The sequence below is a fragment of the Miscanthus floridulus genome, chromosome 9, assembly GCF_019320115.1.
Source record: "Miscanthus floridulus cultivar M001 chromosome 9, ASM1932011v1, whole genome shotgun sequence".
NCBI classification, from domain to species: domain Eukaryota; kingdom Viridiplantae; phylum Streptophyta; class Magnoliopsida; order Poales; family Poaceae; genus Miscanthus; species Miscanthus floridulus.
The window spans coordinates 93913949-93932270 of record NC_089588.1 but is presented as its reverse complement, the minus strand read 5'-3'; the positions used below and the strand labels follow the sequence as shown (position 1 = coordinate 93932270).

General features: G+C 44.4%; 1 protein-coding gene across 1 annotated transcript; it reads left to right on the top strand.

Moving 5' to 3' along the window:
- Positions 1-8313: 8313 nt before the first annotated feature.
- LOC136480312 (transcription factor MYB106-like) lies at positions 8314-17015 on the top strand. The gene is made up of 3 exons (XM_066477897.1): positions 8314-8576; positions 15791-16130; positions 16554-17015. Exons 1-3 carry the CDS (start codon positions 8314-8316, stop codon positions 17013-17015), a joined length of 1065 nt encoding a protein of 354 aa, XP_066333994.1.
- The last annotated feature ends 1307 nt before the right edge of the window (positions 17016-18322 follow it).

Below are 18322 nucleotides of genomic sequence, written 5' to 3'. Positions count from 1 at the left end.
TTTTTTCTACCTATGATGTCAACCAATTTTTTGACTGAGGCTAATACAATTGTGAGATCCTTTTCATGCCTATGAAGATAGCAGTGCCAGTTGAGTAATGGATTATGCACATTGATGACCTTGGACTTATGAGGTACTAGAGCATTGTTTCTTCTATCTTCTGCTTATGCTTCTCATGGCTGTCATCAAACCATGTGAGACATCCATGCCCAAGCAACTAGCTAGGCGATTGTGATAATCTGATGGCTGGGTTGGATGTCTCTCATGGTTTCATGCCTGTCATGATCTTGGTTTTCTACTATCTGTTTGAGGTTTGTTGCTGTCTATGTTTCTTAAGCTCCAAGTTCAATGTCAAATGAAAAGGCAACTAAATCTAAGGCAAATCGATTGAACTAACCCTCATCTTATCAACATCTTATACTTGCTTTCATCGATCTGCATCTATCTGTCTATCTTCGATCCATCCATCTAGCACTAGTTCCTTCCTTCATCATGAACTACCACTACTCATGTTTGCAATGATATGAGATGGATGCTACTACTCTTTTGCTAGCTGGTACACCTGTCCATCATATTATTCCTTCCACATATATATCATGGGCCATGGTTGCTGCCTGCTGCATGCAGATGCAGCTAGCCTATAGGCCAGCCCTTGCATTGAGAGATATTTCACAGCAACTCCCTATGATGCCTACAATAGTTTTTCATGCCCCATCTTCTTGTTGCCTGTGATGAACCACCCTAGCTACCTGTGATGTCTGTGATGTACCCTAGCAGCATGTACCACTGCCTATGATGCCATTTTTTAACCTGAGCACTGAGCATATGTCATTTTCTATGATTGTTACTTCCTATGATACCTCTATTATGTTTTAACTGAGCATATGTCATTTTTGCCTACTATGGCAAAGATTTTTTAACATGACCTGAAAGTGTTCATGGCAGTTAGCTATAGCTGCCACCCCTACCAATGGATTGTGCTACTGTAATGTTTTATTTCTTTAGTTCAACAATATCAAATTGGAACTTCCTTTTTGCCTCCTATTCAATAGTGAAGCCATGTTTCAGCCTCATGATTCCATAGTGTCCTGGTTCCTCTAGTCTACTGACTACTGGTGAGCTAGCATTTTTCTTTTTTTTTAATTTCCTGTAACACCAACAACACTGTATATATTGGTGGCCATCTTATGCCTACAATACTACTAGAAGAATTCATTTTCATTTGTATTAGTTTTCAGTTGCTGCCTGTGTTGCACTAGAGGCTCTTCATTCCCTGCTAACTAGCTCTTTTGCTGCTAGTACACCTATCCATCATATTATTCCTTCCACATATATATCATGGGCCATCATATTAATCTTGTGTTTAGTAGATGTTAGCTGTCTTTTGCTAAACACTAACCCCTCTTATACCATATCATTTGCAGCTGAAATATATGTTAGTTGTCTTTTCCTAAACACTGACCCCTCTTATACCATGTCATTTGCTTGCTTGCCTACTTGTTGCTTCACCTGCAAGCACCGACTATGTTTGCTTGCTTGCTTGCCTGCTTGTTGCTTCATTCATACACACTACAATCCTAAGATTTTGTGGAACATTCTATGTGTTTGTCTATGTAGTCACGAGTCCAATTTATGAATCTTTTTTGCTTACAGCTTTTCGTTAGTAGGATGTGGATAAGGACACGCTGCTATATGCTAGCTGCCATATATTCCATAGGTTGAATCGATGTTTTTGTTGATGCAATGTGACTACTAGTTTTGGTAGTTTTCTCACGGTGCATGCATTCTTACATGTAAGACATACCTGCTAAGAATTAGGCTTTTTATCCCTGAGACTAGCGATTTTGCTTTAGCATTTGAGGTATGTGTTAGTTCACTTGTTATGCCAGAATTAGAATTACAAGCAGCAAGTGCATTACTACATCAAAACACAATTATTTGATAAACAGTAAGGAACAGATACGGGCACACAGGTGATATAGTATCGAAGTTAAATATTTGCATGCTTGTGGAATGTCCTGAAAGCTAAACAGTAAGGCCAATAATCCTCCTCAGCTATTTCTTTACTTGCCTGGCACTATACTAGTCCGATCCAATTATTTTGATGCAACGTGCATGCTATTGGTTTGTAGTGACCGTCTGGGCACAGTCCAATCAGGCGATGGAACTGGCTCATTACCAGCTGTACTTTACCTTAATACTATAGAAGCAAATGCTAGTTTAAAGCAATACAGTTGCTGGAATAAGCTTGCTTTGGGACAGTTCAAAGTAGTGTATCTATTTATATTGCATGAGCTGGAGAAATGATTTACCTTTCTATTGCTATGCTTCATTCTAAGGCGATAACTTGCATTGCTGTCTAGCCAATTGCCTCATTTGGTGTATGTCATATGTGAGATATGGCTTGCTCGATAACCTTGTAGTTGACCTTAATATCATGACTAGAGTTGACCACTTTGTTTTACATACTTTTGCTGGCAATACCTCTATCCTATGATGATAGAAGGTAACAACCAATGGCTTTGTAGTTCTCGGATAAAATGAAATGAAGAACAATGGATGTTTGTTTGATAGCCTTAGGGTTTGAGCACTTTAAAAGCTGTACACCAGCTTTGTCATTTCCTGCAGAACATCATGTAGCTGGCTTCATCTGTCAAGTGATTCCTACAATGTTATTATTAGGAAGTTTTCATTGTTCCATGTTAGTAGCTATGAAAAGCACATTTCATCATCAGTAGCTATTCTTTGGCAATTACTTTCAATTCATGCTCAGTTCCAACTACTTGCAAGTATTGTCTTACTGTTAGTACTACTGCTAGTACTATTGTTGTTTTACTACTACTCGAACTACTTCTACTACTTACTATTGTTGTCATACTATTAATACTACTATTGTCCTACTACTAGTACTACTGGTTGCTATTTTTCCTATGTGTTAAATCCCTGGTACTATGCATTACTATGCATCCCTATGTATTAACTTGCTCTATGTTTGCTAAGCAGTTGTTGCTTTTTTGGCCAAATCTCCTCGGACTCGCCCAGGACTTATTGTCCTGTCTTTTGCCATCAGCTGCTAATCTATGTTTGCTAAGTAGATGTTGTTTTTTGCCAAATCTTCCCTCTCCTCTCCTCTCCTTTGTTTTGTCGATGATGAAATTGTCCAAGTTCATGATTTGGAATATGAGCTGATGATCAAGAACTTATGAGGAACTTGGCATCATTAGCAGCCGCCCCTACATTACCTTCTCCTCTCTTCTCTGTTATGATGCCTTGATGCTCCAAGTTCATGATCAGATGATGATTGACATGTTTTTGAGGCCTCTACTACTGCTACTACTCGTTTTTTTGATAAATTGTTGTTTTATAGGACTACTTTAGTTTATAGACCTTTTTGATTTCTTATACCTTCTCAGCGTACCTAAAGCACACTTTCTTGCATCTATTAGAACAAAGCACGAAATAATGTCGTAGACACCAAACAGTGCAGTCCGATGCCCCGAGCATGATGAGCAGCCTACCTATGAGGAGCAAGCACTAGAGGACCAACTTACTCAAGAGCAGTTCGATAATGAGTTAGAAAAGGATCTAGAAGTGATGCTTACTCAGGAGCAGTGTGATGAGGAGGAAGGTGGAGCAGAAGGAAGAGCAGGAGAGGCTGCTGAAGGCAAAGAAGAAGAGGATGAGGACTCAAAAGAGGGATATGTAAGTTCTGAGGATCCTTTCCCACTGTAAAGCCAGATGGAGGCCAATGGAGGAAGATTTGGACAAGTATTTTGACCTAAACGAGGAGGTAGGAAAAAAGCCTTAGCTTGTAAATTTTGCTAAAGCTTTGGCTATGTTACCTCTGCTAACAATTTGACCTGTCGTATATACAGGTCCCTACTAAAACTAGGAAAAGACGACATCGATGTCCTGTGACATCTCGCTAGACAAGACAAAGTAGAGGAAAGGAGAGCAGAGGCAACAGCCATAGAGACGGACATTGAGGCCTTTACTCCATAACCTCAAGACACAACCACAACTACCAAGCCTAAGAGGAAATGAGGGGATAGAAAAGCAAATCAATATCCAGATAAGGCATCCTATGTGATAACGGAGGTCAGGCCAGCAGGGGAGATCCTTGAGCCGAAGGAATTTAGAGGACGATTCCGTAATGCGATCGGGGCCCTAGTAATAGATAAATTGAACCCAGCAATCCCTAACTAGAAAGAGGTACTAGAGAAGAAAAAGGATGAACTATGGGATAGGTAGCTGATGCTCAATTTTAGATTTCTAGAGGGTAAGCACGAACTGGTAAAAAAATTCTTTTAGGATCATGGGAGAGTCATTCCGATATTCAAGGTCGGAGCTCAACAAGAAGTATATCCAAAAGGGGTTAACTCCTTTCAATGAGTTCAGCAACATAACTCCTAGTCAATGGGAGGAGTTCGTGGCTCAGAAGACTTCACCGAAGGCATTGGAGCTCAGTGCCCGTAACACCGAGCTAGCGAAGAGGAACAAACACCACCATCAACTAGGCCCCAATGGCTACTATGCCAAGAAAGAGCAGTTTAGGAAGATGGACGAAGAGGCCACAGCTGCTGGGAATATTGATGTGAATAATTTGAAGGTACGCTCAAGGAATTGGATATATGAGAGGAGTACAGAATCATCCGACAGTAATCTTAAGTTTGATAAGCCAGAGACCCAAGAGGCAGTATCAAGGATACTAAAATATGCTGAAGACAAGGAGAGTGGCTCATTCAATCCTTCCAAAGAGAGGGACGAGTTTAGCCTTAGCTTGGGAAACAAGGAGCACATAGGCCGCACCAGGGGGCTAGGGAAAAGGACGACCTGAAAGCACAGATTCAAAGAGGACAGGCACATGTACAAGAAACATGGCATAAACTAGGAGGCTAATCTTGAGCTCCAAGTGAAGGCTCTAGTTGCGAAGGCGCTGGAGGAGCAAGGACTATCTATGGAGCCACATACATTAATGACGCTGCTGGGAGAACTGGCATTAGTTGGCAGCCCTCTAAAGTTCCTAGCAGCCAAGGTTCCACTACAGCCACAACCTCTATCGATCGCATATGGGAACCAACTAATTGCACCTTGGTGTTTCTCAGTGGCCTGACAGAACATTGTGATGGAGGTGGCAATGGGTGTGGCACATCCTCCCAGTGGCTTACACCACAATAATAAGATACCGTCGGACTACACTAGGGTCGAGGTGCATACTATGAAGCCCGAGTTCATGCAGTGGAGGATAGACTACGCAACTCCCGAGGGGCTGGTGATACTCGAAGACGTAATGGGGCAGTTCATCCTCTGGAACAAATGGGATATTATATTGACTGCTTCTTCGCCGCCTCCCCTCTCCCAAATTTGAAGCGAGTTGTTGAGGACGGGGAGATATTTTCACCGTCTCGTGACCACCACATTCCTAAGATGCCACATTCTTCCCCGCCTCCTAGCGAGCATGTGCCTGATAAGCCACAACCTTCTCCAGCTCATACCGAGCAAGTGCATAATGAGATGCCATAGTCTTCTCAACAAGCACAACCGATACATGAACAACGAGCGCCTCCTAAAGAAGGTGATGCACAAGAAGATGAGTACATGCCTGAATGGGAACTTCGAAAAGAAGCATCCAATCACCATAAGACCAATTTATGTTCCGATGAAAGACGTCTCGTCAGTGCACAAGTGGTATTCCCATGACTAGTTCAAGCCTGAGAACCAAGTTAAAAAAAAGTCCCATCACAGGCTTCTGAGGAGGCCTTCACTAGCAAACTCCACCAAACAGTAAAGCAGTATCCAAATGTTGATGCCATCAAATGGTCAAAGGATTGCCCGAAAACATATGAAAGAGGCAAGCCCTTCCTACCAAACCGGGACATCTAGCGCCTACCACTTTGAATGAGAAGGTTCCATGATTGGTACTTGTGTGTTCTCCCGTACAAGCATGCTTCCCCACCGGCACATTTGGAAGCCCAGCTGGGAAAATTGTCTTTAACTTCAATGGCATGCAGACATGCTTTCACCTCGGAGCAATGGAGATGAATCTAATTCGCACGTGGTGACGTAAGTCCTTGTCCTCCTGATATGATATGAATGTAATCTTTCAATTTTGTTGTGACTAACCCATGCCGTGATTTGTAGAATGCAAGTGCACATTGTAAAACAAATGCCAAGTGTGAAAGCTGGGTATATAGACCCTCAAGCTATAGCACAAACAAATTTTAATTACCCTAAACAGTGGAAACTGGATGACAAAGAGCTAGCTACTGGAAAGACCCTTGGGGAGAAAGAGCATATCCATACGAAGAAACTAAGGGAAGAGTCCCTTAAGGTTTCGGCATATATTGCCCTGGCTTTTAAAATTCTCCAACAGCACTCTACTATATGGCTATTATACAACTTCGAGTAAGTTCAACTCTATACTTAAAGCTTTGTTCGATATATTTTATTCGATGCAAAAGAGCTTATCTAGTTCTATGATTAAATCCATGCAGCAACAACTGGATTTGTATAGGCGTCGATGTCGGGAGGAGCATGGCATGGGTCTTTGATTCAATAGATAGTGACCCGGTGACATACAAAGACTTCATATCAATTCTCAAGACGTATACATATCGACAATCCTCATTAGCTTATATATTTGTATACATACTTGTAACATTCACTTTTGGATACTAATAAGTTGTATTTGCTAAAATAATTTGAACAGGGCATTTAGGTTCTATGTCACTAAACACCACAGAAGGCATGATCCAGTAAGAAAGGAAAAGTTGGCTATAAAAACACTATGTGTGGTAAGTGTAACTTACTTCTTCAGTACTCCATTACATGGCTGTCAAAAGCATTACTTAACATTTCCATATGCAAAACACAGTGCCCCAAGCAGAAGCCTGGGAGTGTACATTGTGGATACTATGTATGTTCTATGATGAGTAACACCGGTGCCTACAGGAGACACCCCTTAAGGGTAAGTTTGAACCTCTTCACCCGTAGTATAAAAATTGCGTGCATGGTATGAAATACTAAACCGAAACTTGTTCTCTTGAAGTGGAAAGAAGAGAAAGAAATGAAAAGAGACCCATACAAGGATGACCAACTCTTAGAGCTCGTCGGTGACCTTTGCAACTTCATATTGGACCAAATTATACATGTCAAAGGCACCTACCATGACCGAGATTCTGACTTAGGTAGAAATCCTCGGTACCAACACCTTCGTGAGACTGAAAGGCTAGCTCTAGGCCGTTGATAACAATGTGTATGAAATTTTGCATTGGTCTTGTAATTGTAGTTTATATTGGTCTTGTATATATTCTTGTGAATTGGACTTGTAATTGTAGTTTATATAATACTCTTGTATTCTTGGACTTGTACTTTGGAGCAAGGTACGTATCGGCTAGCTATGCTCCCTGCTATGCCCTTCCCTTCCTTTTGCTTGTGTTTTCATTTCCTCTCACGTCGCAGGCGCCGTGCGTGGTCTCGATCGGCGAGGGGGGGGCTCGGGCGAAGGAGATGACCGCGCGCGTGATAGATTGATTGATTAGCCAATCTCGAATTATATATGCATATGTGTATATATATATATATATATATATATATATATATATATAGTATATATCTGTGTGTGTGTGTGTGTGTGTGTGTGTGTGTGTGTGTGTGTGTGTGTGTGTGTGTGTGTGTTCTGTAAATTTGATTTTGAATTTGAATTATAAATTTAAATTTTTTTGTGTAAAAATGTACTGTAGGGGCAGTTCTAGACTGAACCGTCCCTACAAACAGGTATTATAGGGGTGGCTGGTACTATAGCCGCCCCTACAAATCGACTTTGTAGAGGCGGCCCCTACAAATCGATTTGTAGGGGTGGCTGGTAACACCAGCCGCCTCTACAAATTGATTTATAGGGGCAGTTTGGAAACCGCCCCTACAAATGTAAGATTTGTAGCCACGTTTTGGTAGGGGCGGCTGGCCAAACCGCCTCTACAAAACATCTGGAGCCGCCCCTACAAATGATATCTGTAGTAGTGTATTTAACTTTTTTCTAAAAGATCAGCCGTTGAGACTTCATTTTCATGTTGTGAGACTTGTGAAATGTCGTGTGTAGTAGACTCCGCCAAAAAAAAGTGATTACCATCTGGTACACCAAACAAGCCTTTATAATAGTTAGTGATGAATTTCTTAAGACTATCTCCAACAAGATGACCCAAAATACGCCACCTTTGGGTCATGCACAGTGAAAGCATCCCCACCCAAAACCTACCTTTCTCCAACCGTGAAGAGAACGCAAATCCCCTCTCCGTAGACCTCGGCGAACTGGCCATGGGAAGAGCTCGCACCGGGCAAGGGGAAGGAGCTCGCGCGCCGCCGGACATGGGGAAGGAGCTCGCGCCGCCGCTGGGAAGGACCTCGCGCGCCACCGGGAAGGAGCCGTACCTACGCGCGCCGCCGGGAAGGAGAGAAGTCGTACCCGTGCGCGCCGCGTGGGAAGAAGCAGCGGCCGGTGAGGGGGCAGAGGCCCGCACGCCGCCGGGGAGGGGAGGAGTCGGACCTTGCGCAGCCGGATCTGGGACCTCGCGCGGCCGGTGAGGGAGCAGCGGCCGGTGACGGGGCGGCGGAGCTCGGCCGCGGCGTGCGAACCCGCGCGACCTCCCCTTCCTGGCACGCCGGCTGGAGATGCGGCGGCCAACTGGCACGCCGACGGCGCGGGCGTCCCCCGCCATCTTCTCCTCGGCCCGACGAGCGGCACGTCGGAGATGGATTTGCGTCGTGGAGAGAGAACGACGCTTTTTTGGGTTGCCTCTCTCTTCGAACGCAAAATAGGTAGCTGCTTTGCCTATTCCGTTGGAGGAATTTTTTCTACTGTACGAGCGGCATTTTGGGTTTAGGTACGCTTATGCATATGCCGTTGGAGATAGTCTAAGATTTCCATCACCCTCAATTACTCCATCATCTTTGTGTAACCTAAAAATCCGAGTCTTTCTATGTTTGCCATTAGCCACCAGGTGAAAATACTTAGTATTACAGTCACCTGATAACAACCTAGTTGTTTTGGCTCTTTGATACCATTTGACCTCCTCTTCTCGTAAGAGAAGAGTCAGCCTCTGTTTATAATAATTTTTAAGATCAATTTTGATAGTTTTAATGGTGGTTTAATCATATGCCTATCTAAAGCCATAGAACTTCTACACGCCTCCGGCCAAAGAGTCACCATGTTCCCATCCATGCTTAGCTGACCAATGTTGCATACCTTGAACTCCAAGAAGTTGAATGAGTTGGCAACTATTCCCGCACTACGTGAGTTTTCTAATGTGTTTCCTGAAAAAAACCCTAGAATGCCTCTTGATTGAGACATAGAGTTTGGGATTGAGCTTATGCCTATAGAACTGCTCCAATCTCTAGGCAACCTTATAGGATGGCACCACAAGCAAGATTTCACAGAGATGAAGAAATAGTTGACTAACCTACTAGAAAAAGGGTACGCCTGACCTAGTTCCTCTCCTTTGGGATGCCTGGTCTCGTGTTTGAAACCAAGAAGGACAAGAGTACGTCTTTGGATGGTTGTGGGTTACATGCTTTTAAATGACATGACACTGAAGAACAAGTATCCACTCCCCAGAGATAGGGCTGGAGCTAGGTTCTTTTCCAAGATGGACCTAATTAGGTAGGGTAAGGACATACCAAAGACAATTTTCTCGACTCCCTATGGTCTTTATGAGTACATGGTTATGTCATTTGGGGTCATAAATGATCCTGACATAATTCATGTATCTCATAAATTCCATTTTCTTCAAAAAAGATGTGTTTGTTTTGATATTCATCGATGATATCCTGATTTCAACAAGTTACCTGGCGCGGATTCATGCCACGGCCACAATCAGATGGTTCCTGGGGCTTCTGACCAAAGTTGCAGGATCAGCAAGAAGAGGAAGGAAATGCATAGCGACGAGGGAGATGACGGCGAGGAGAATTATTTCTAGGAAGGTGATGAACCCTTGGCTGCTAAGAAGCCAAGAGTTGTTTGGTCAGTTGAACTGCATAAGAAATTTATTGCGGCTTTCAACCAGCTTGGAATTGATAGTAAGAACTGTCAACCCTCGCTTTTGCTTTTTATATATTGCAGCAACTCATTTTTGTTTTGTCCTTTATTTTGCTGTTGTTGCAGAAGCTGTACCAAAAGAATTCTTGAGCTTATGAATGTGGAGAAACTCACCAGGGAACATGTCGCGATTCATGTACAGGTGTGGCATTGGCATGCACTCCTAACATTAACTAGATGACGCCCCGCGCGTTGCTGCGGGAATTTTGTAGGAGGATTTGTGGATAGTTCTTCTAGATTCAAGTAGAAGTGTCAACAATTAGTGTAACTCATTTCAAAGTTGTTATATATATACAATAAAATTATAATAATGCTTTTGTAGGGTAAAGAAATAGATAGGATCCATCCAAAATGGGGTAAGTCATATTCACGAAGATACATCATTGGATCACCATGATAGAAGTATTAATAATGGCATTCCTTCTTGAGTAACAATAATATTTCTAATTAATAAAATTATAATGATTTGTGGATTATACAAATAGAGATAGGATTCATCCAAAAACGGGTAAGTTATATTCACAAAGATACATCATTGGATCACCATAATAGAAGTACTAATGAGATTTCTTCTTCTAATAACCAATAATATTTCTAATTTTAGATAGTGGGTATTGTATTCTACAAAGTGAAAATCACTTGATGCAAACTCCGTGGCAACAATTCAAATCAACCCAGAGAAGCTTGCAATCTCCTAGTACCATCGCAGGATGCATCCTATAGATATCAATCAAATATAATCGATATGCATGGTTCATAATTCAGAAAAAATGCTAACTAATCTTTGAACTCTAACATGAATAGTAAAATAAAAAAATGTTTGTGCGTAAGAAACCACAATCAGGGAATAGCCTATGGACATCAGACATTACCTGCATGGAAAATTAATTGTCGTTTGTATCTTTGTACTGGGAGGCAAATAGCGTAGAGGAGAGAGAGAGAGAGAGAGCCGGTAGAGCGATATGGTTAATGCCTAGTTGAGCATTTTGGTTGGCCTTAATGGGTAGTGGGATCCGTTCCTGCAGGCCAAGGGACAGGGACTTGCCATTGCGAACGTTCCTTCAGGCCAACGAGTGGGGATTGTCGTTGTGAACTTTTGAAGGACAAAGGGCGCTCAGCATTGCATGCATGCGTTGGTGTGCGGGCCATACAGCTGAAGTGGCTCTCTAAAATCACAGAGAAATCTTTAGTGGGGGTCTCCTGTTTAGGTATAGTAGCTAGTAGATTGTTGTTACTGCTTTACTTCCTCCTCTGTCTATTTTTTAGCTTGTGATGGATGTGACGTTATGAACCAAAACCTTAATTGGAAGTCGGTCCAGCATCATGAGCCAAACCATCAGATTTTTTATTGTGAAAATATTCACTTACTTAATATCTATAAAACCAAGTGTTGCTTACCGTAGCTGTTATGGCTGGTGCTAAAATATCATGAAAGATATTATTTCAATTTTGATGTTTTTGTGTTTGGGTATTTGTTCAGTTGGTTTGGAACAATTTACATAATTGGTGCAAATCCATGTTATTTAATTCCTCTGCAACCCTAAATATGGAAATAGTTCATGCAAAAGTATATTGCTTACTCTGCTTTCGACCATGCCGATGACTAGATTAAGGTTTTATACAAACTACTACAAATTTCCAGATTGGTGGTATACTTGTATACATAGTACAAAGTACAAGTTTACCTCATTTGCTTATGTTTCCAATTTTACCACCGTCAATCTACCATTTACCTTTAGTAAAAAAAAGTAGTGGACTAAGCTGGAAAGCAGTCACCTGTATTATCTCATGCGGGTATATATAAATTGTGGTACATATTTATGTTAATGCCTAATAAGTTAGTGTTGTGTGATATGCAGAAATACAGGCTCTATCTCAAACGGTTAAGTGCTGTGGCGTCACAACAAGCTAGCATTGTTGCCGCTTTTAGAGGTAGAAACCCCTCATTTCTTCACATGGTAGCCTTTGAAGGCCTTCAGAGTTATCAACCTTTTGCCCCCTGTTCTGCTATATCATCCTTTAGCCCACACGGCCTGCTAGGGGACTTTTTTTATTTTTAATCATTTTTAATTAATATTTTAATAATAGCCATACCCACAGCGACGGACCTAGGTTTTTACCTCTGGGTATGCGCAGCAAAAAAATTTCTTATGTAATTCGGTGAAAATTTCCTTTTTTATTTTTTTTACATTAAAAATTTCTACCTATCTCTATGACTGGCGGACCCCAGGGTATGCGGTGGCCCACCCTGCATACCCTGTGGGTCCGTCCCTGCATACCCAAAAAGATTAAGCAAAACTCACTCCTTTGGTCGTGCCACTTGCACTAGCGTGACATGGGGCGCCACGGTGGCGGCCACCGCTGACCCGAGCTGGCATGTCGTTTGATGGGGCCCACCATGTTGCGCGAGCGACTCGAGTGCAACAAGGGGACATAGGGTTTCACGGGCCCGGCCCACTTTCTTTTATCTCTCTCCCTCTCCCTTCCTTCCGCATCCCACAAGCGCCTAGGAGACCCAGGCGCCGCCGCCGCCTCCCCCGCCGGCCACGAGTGGGCCACCCTTCTCCGGCCACCCTCCTACACACTAGGTACAACTTCTTCCTCCTTGATTTCTTGATTTGGTGTCTTTAGTTCCATGACTAGGGTTACAAAATTTGGGATATTGTGAATGTGTCTTTGCATTTGTTGTTAGTATTAGATGCGTACATTAGGTTTAGGATATACTCTGCCTGCGGATTCAACGTAAACTATGTCTTGCATGAACCTCAGTAGTTGATACATGAAGGATTTGGATAGGTTTGTGTGTTGCCTTTGTTGTCATCACTGCGAAGGTTGTGATATGTTAGTGTAGTAGTGAATGCACGCGATTTGATTTGGAAATATGCAGTTGATGTAGGTGTTGATGTGTTGCTTCATATTTTGTTGATTGATCGTTTAGTGCGATTGTTTCATGGTGGCAAGGTTAAAGGAAATGGGGAGTCTGAGAGCATGAATGAACAACTTCAGTTCTTTAGTACACCTCCTAGCTTTGACGCTTTGCTTACCCAATGCTAGAGGAAATTTGGGTGGCTAATAAGTTTGAAAGGTCGATTTGGCTGTGGGAAGGAAAGAGCACACTATGTGTTAATGGCTTTGTCATGTGAGGAAGAATGGAAGAATGGAAGAACTACAAAGAAGTTGTGAAGAGTGGTAGTGTTAGGTGCTTGGAAGTTGTTGTGGACAAGCTCTAACCCATTTGTGCTGTGTTTGGATGATAATGTGGATGTTGAGCCTGTAGAGAACCTTACCCAAGACAAAGTGTTGCAGACGGTTATTGTTAGGGAAGTAGATAGGTCCTTTGAGCTCGGTGCCTTGAATGATGAAATGCTTGTGAAAGACGATGGGAACGGGGATGGAACACATGATATTGACAACATACCCAGAGGATCGGAGGGTGACGAACTTGATGTTCTCTCTGGGGACCAAGATGAGTATACTTCTAGGCCAAGTAGCCCACAAAAGTACTTTAGTTAATTTCAAAAATTATGACATAGATGATGAATTAAGCGTGAAAACTACTTGGGTCTCATGGCACAAGGATGGTACAACTACCATCAAAACAAATAATTCTTTGCGAATTAATAGTACAGTCGTATGCGCATACAAACATACACATACCCTATGCCCTTCCCTTCCTCCACTTTATTTATGGCTCACACCGACCTTGTTGATCAGTGTGTCCCTTTCTCGCTTTGGCACTGCTCAGTGGCAATTCCTGCTGCCCTGCGCTCGTAGTCACTCACACTGCCCAGACCTGCTGCCAGAAGGAAATTTCCCTTTAAAGGAGGATCCCGAGTAGACAATTGCCCTGACCCTGGCATCCTAGTCTTGCACATTTACGATGATTAATTAGGGTTCTATTTGGCACAACTTCACTAATAGCTTTATGAGCTGTTGTGAGCAGGGTTTACAATACCGGTAAGAAAAAAATTTCGGTCCCCAGCGATAAATACGAAATTTCGGAAATATCGGTTCAAATTTAAATAAATTTAAATTGAGTTTTAAACAAATTTGGCATCATTTCACTAGAAAAACTCTATAATCCATCATCCATCATAAATTTATATAACATCGACGAAATAACATAATATATCACAGAAGTAGAGCCGCGGTAATACAGTATGCTAACGGTGGGCGAGCTGCATATACTAGTGCCGTCCAATGTGTGAGTGAGAAAATTAAATAAATTTGAAGAAATTTAGGGCTTTGATAAGACTAGATGATATGGGGGGTCATTTTAGTGTGGTTTGGTGTAATTTTAGAGTGAAAGATGAATTTAACCGAAAAATTTTGACCGATACAAAAAAATTTCGGACCTCAACGAAAAAGGCGATATTTCGGAAATTTCGGCGATATTTCGCCGAAATTGTAAACCCTGGTTGTGAGCTGTTTTTTATCAAACGCTAATTTTCAAAACAGTTTTATAGATGAAGCCTATTTTTTTTGTGCTCTCACAAAGGGATGGGATGAGATGAAGCTAAAAAACGGCTTCATGGGCGCTGTTGCCACGTCGTGGCGTAGGCGGTGACGCTGTGCGAGCCAAGTGCGGCCCCGCCACAGCAAACGTGAGGGGCGCGGCTGCCTGAGGAGCTGGGAGGGGCGCTGCCGCTTGGGGGGCGAGCCGTTGGGAGGGCGGCGCTGTAGGGCACGAGCCTCTGCCTTGGGGCCGGGGCTCGTAGAGGCAAGGTTGCGGACGTCGAGTCGATGCGGAAGAGAAATAGTGCGAAGAACATGAGAGAAAAAATAGAGAAGAAAAAAGAAAGCTAAGGGTATTGTGATAATTTTATTCTTTTAGCCATGTATGAAGCTATTGATGATGCTGTTTTGCTGAATAGTTTTTCGAAAATAGCTTAGCTTTACAAAAAAAAAGAGCTGGTGAAGATGAGCTGTGTCAAATAGAGCCTAGGTAATGCATAAGCGGGTACGTACCTAGGTCAGGAGCACCACGAGATGGGGAACATGTGCAAGCATTTTTCTCGGTGTATGCTCTAGAGTCACCGTACACATGTTTTTCGCAGCGGTTTTAGGGCCTGTTTGGTTCGAAATAAGTCACATACTTATAAGTTAAAAAGTAAAATAAGTGACTGATTTTGCCAAACACCACCAACTTATAAGTCACCCCTGCTTATAAGAAATAAGCTGGTTCACCCCTGCTTAAAACTTATAAGTCATCCTTTTCTGTGTGGGGCCCACACCTTTCACTTAATAGGTATGAGCTTATAAGTCATCTACAACCAAACAGACATGACTTATAAGTCACTGGTTTTCAGACTTATGGAAACCAAACATGGCCTTAGATGAACAACCAACAATACATTTTGGCACCTAGCCAGTACTCCAGACTAGTAACTGGACTTGAACCTTAGCAGCGGTAGTATATCCGTACAAAAGGAGCCATGCATGTAAGCTTGTTCTCTAGTATAGTTGTAGTAGTAGAGTTGAGTATAGTACTGCATTGTTCTCTTTTGCGTGTCCAACACCTACTGCTCTGTTGCCGTTTTGAGTCATTCAGTAGTTCCTGTCATCTCTGCATCGTGTTCGTGTCTGTGCCAGCCTGCCAGGCCATGCACTCGTTACTGTCTCGCACGACCCGATGCAAATTTAATTTGTCAACGCGCGCGATTGCTGAGAACTTTTTCATGGCGTCCGCCGTGCTTGCAGGTGGTCGGCGATCGCGACCCACCTCCCGAAGCGCACCGACAACGAGATCAAGAACTACTGGAAAACGCACCTCAAGAAGCGGCTGGCCAAGATGGGCATCGACCCGGTCACGCAGACGGCGCAGTGGGAGAGCGCGAGGCTCGAGGCTGAGGCACACATGGCGCGCGCGCGTGAGGCCAGGCGCCTGCGCGCGCTCGCGGCCTCCGCGTCCGCGTCCGTCTCGGCGTCGCCGCAGATGCCCGGACCCGTTGCGGCGCACCAGCTCGACTCGCCGACGTCCATGTTGAGCTTCTCCGAGAGCACAGCGCAGGCCTCGGTCCTGGAGGCGCACCGCGCCAATGTTGTGGCAGCGCGCGCCGCCATGCCACAGCCCATGCAGGCGCACGAGGCACCCAAGGATCATCTTCAGCAGCAGTGGGGAGATCACGTTGTCGATGTCGCTGACGCAGACATCGCCACCTCCGCCTCCGCATCAGTCTCGGCGCCGACGTCCACACTGAGATTCACCGAGAGCGCGGCTCAGGCCTCGGTCCTGGAGGCACTCCGCGCCGATGTTGCGGCAGCGCGCGCCGCCATGCCGCAGCCCATGCAGGCACACGACGAGGCGTGCAAGGATCATCTTCAGCAGCTGTGGGGAGATCACGTTGTCGATGTCGCTGACGCAGACATCGCCGCCTCTGCCTCCGCCTCCGCGTCCGTCTCGGTGCCGACATCCACATTGAGCTTCTCCGAGAGCGTGGCGCAGGCCTCCGTCCTGGAGGAGTTCCGCGCTGCGGTTGCGGCCGCGCGCGCCGCCATGCCGCCAGAGCCCATGCAGGCGCACGAGGAGGCGTGCAAGCATCATCTTCAGCAGCAGTGGGGAGATCACGTCATCGATGTCGCTGACGCAGACATCGCCGCGGCGGCGTTCGCGGGCATGCTTCTCGACGACTCCTTGATCCAGCAGCAGACGGAGGAGGAGAAGAAGTACTGGGTCAGCATAATGAACCTGGTAAACTCGTCGTCAGCGTCGTCGCAGACGTCAGTGGCGATGCCCGCGCTCGAGGCGTCCTCCTCGTCGGTGTCGTTGCAGACGTCAGTCGCGATGCCCGTGCTCGAGGCGTACTCGTCGTCGGCGTCGTTGCAGACGTTACTCGCTGACTGTGCCCACGCCCGAGAGGTGTACTCGTCGTCGGCCTCGTTCTCGACGTTCGTTGCTGACTGTGTGCCCGCGCCCGAGGCCTAGCTAGCTACTCTCCGGCGCTGGACTTCTGATTTGTTTTTTTCGTAATGAGAAGAACTCTTATTTGTTTTTTTGTCTGAACCCATATACATTACAATCCAAACGTTCAAGTTTGTATGTTGTGGCACTATACTACTGACAATGGACGTACTTCGCACTGTATATTGGTCTTTGACTCTCTTTTTTTTTAGATTATTGGTCTTTGACTCTTTGTATTGTGTCTTTATGAAATGAGGTCTTCTTCTTCTTCTTCTTTGAGAATGCTCAAACAATGGAGCAGAGGGATATGCCTGCATTTCGCCATCAATAGTGCAACACATTGGGTCCGCTCATCAAACAGGCCAAGCCCATGACAGGCCTGGTCGAAATTTTATCCAGCCCGCTCGGTTTTTCCCATTTGGAGTCGAGCGCACCAGCTCCGCACAGTCGTCGGGGAGAAAAAAAAAAGGACAAGATAAGATCTCGCGTAGATTGGTTGTTCCTCTTATCCGCGGAGGAAGAACCTTGGCCCGACACCTCCCCACACCGGCCTTGACCCTGCGCGCCCACGTCTCCCAAGAGCAGGAGGCTGCCACTTCGTTCTTGCTGACACCCAAAATTGTTCAAAGTGCATAATGGACTCCAACATCATATTTCTTTGGACGATACGGTCAGAAAGCATACCTGAATCATCGCATTTGGAGTCCAGTGAAGAATGAATCATCTTAGCTAGAGATAGTTAAGCTGAGTTTCTCAATTTTTTCAAATGAAAGAATGAATTGCACCACTGTGTTTCTCTCGTCGAGCTAATCGAAAAAAAAATATATGATTTCCCTCGTTTGGAGATAGTGAAGATTTCTGATGTGAAAAAGGCAAAGGAGCTTGGCATTGCTTATTTTCAGTCTTTCGAACCCCTCTCTCTCTCTCTCTCTCTCTCTCTCTCTCTCTCTCTCTCTCCACGTTTGCCCTGAGAAGGGGTCAAAACCAAAGTTTTAAATCTCTAGCTATAGCTGTAGCTATAGCCGGAGATAGTTGCTCCACAAGGAAAAAGCTAAGATATGCAACTTTTTGCTCTATGGAATGAAAACAGCTATTAGCTGGAGATATCCGGAGATAGCCGCTAAAATGGGATCAATTTAGCGGCAGACCGATTTTTTTGCCGGCCCAGCAGCAGCCCCCATCGGCCCACCCCCACCATAAGTCCATAACCCAGCACAACCCTAGCTCCCTCTCTCTCTCGGTCTTCAGCGGCGCAGAAAAGGAGGCGGCGCTTCGTCGATGGCGTCGTCTGCGCTTCAGTAGCGGCGGTGGCGGCGAGAGGGCCCCAAGCG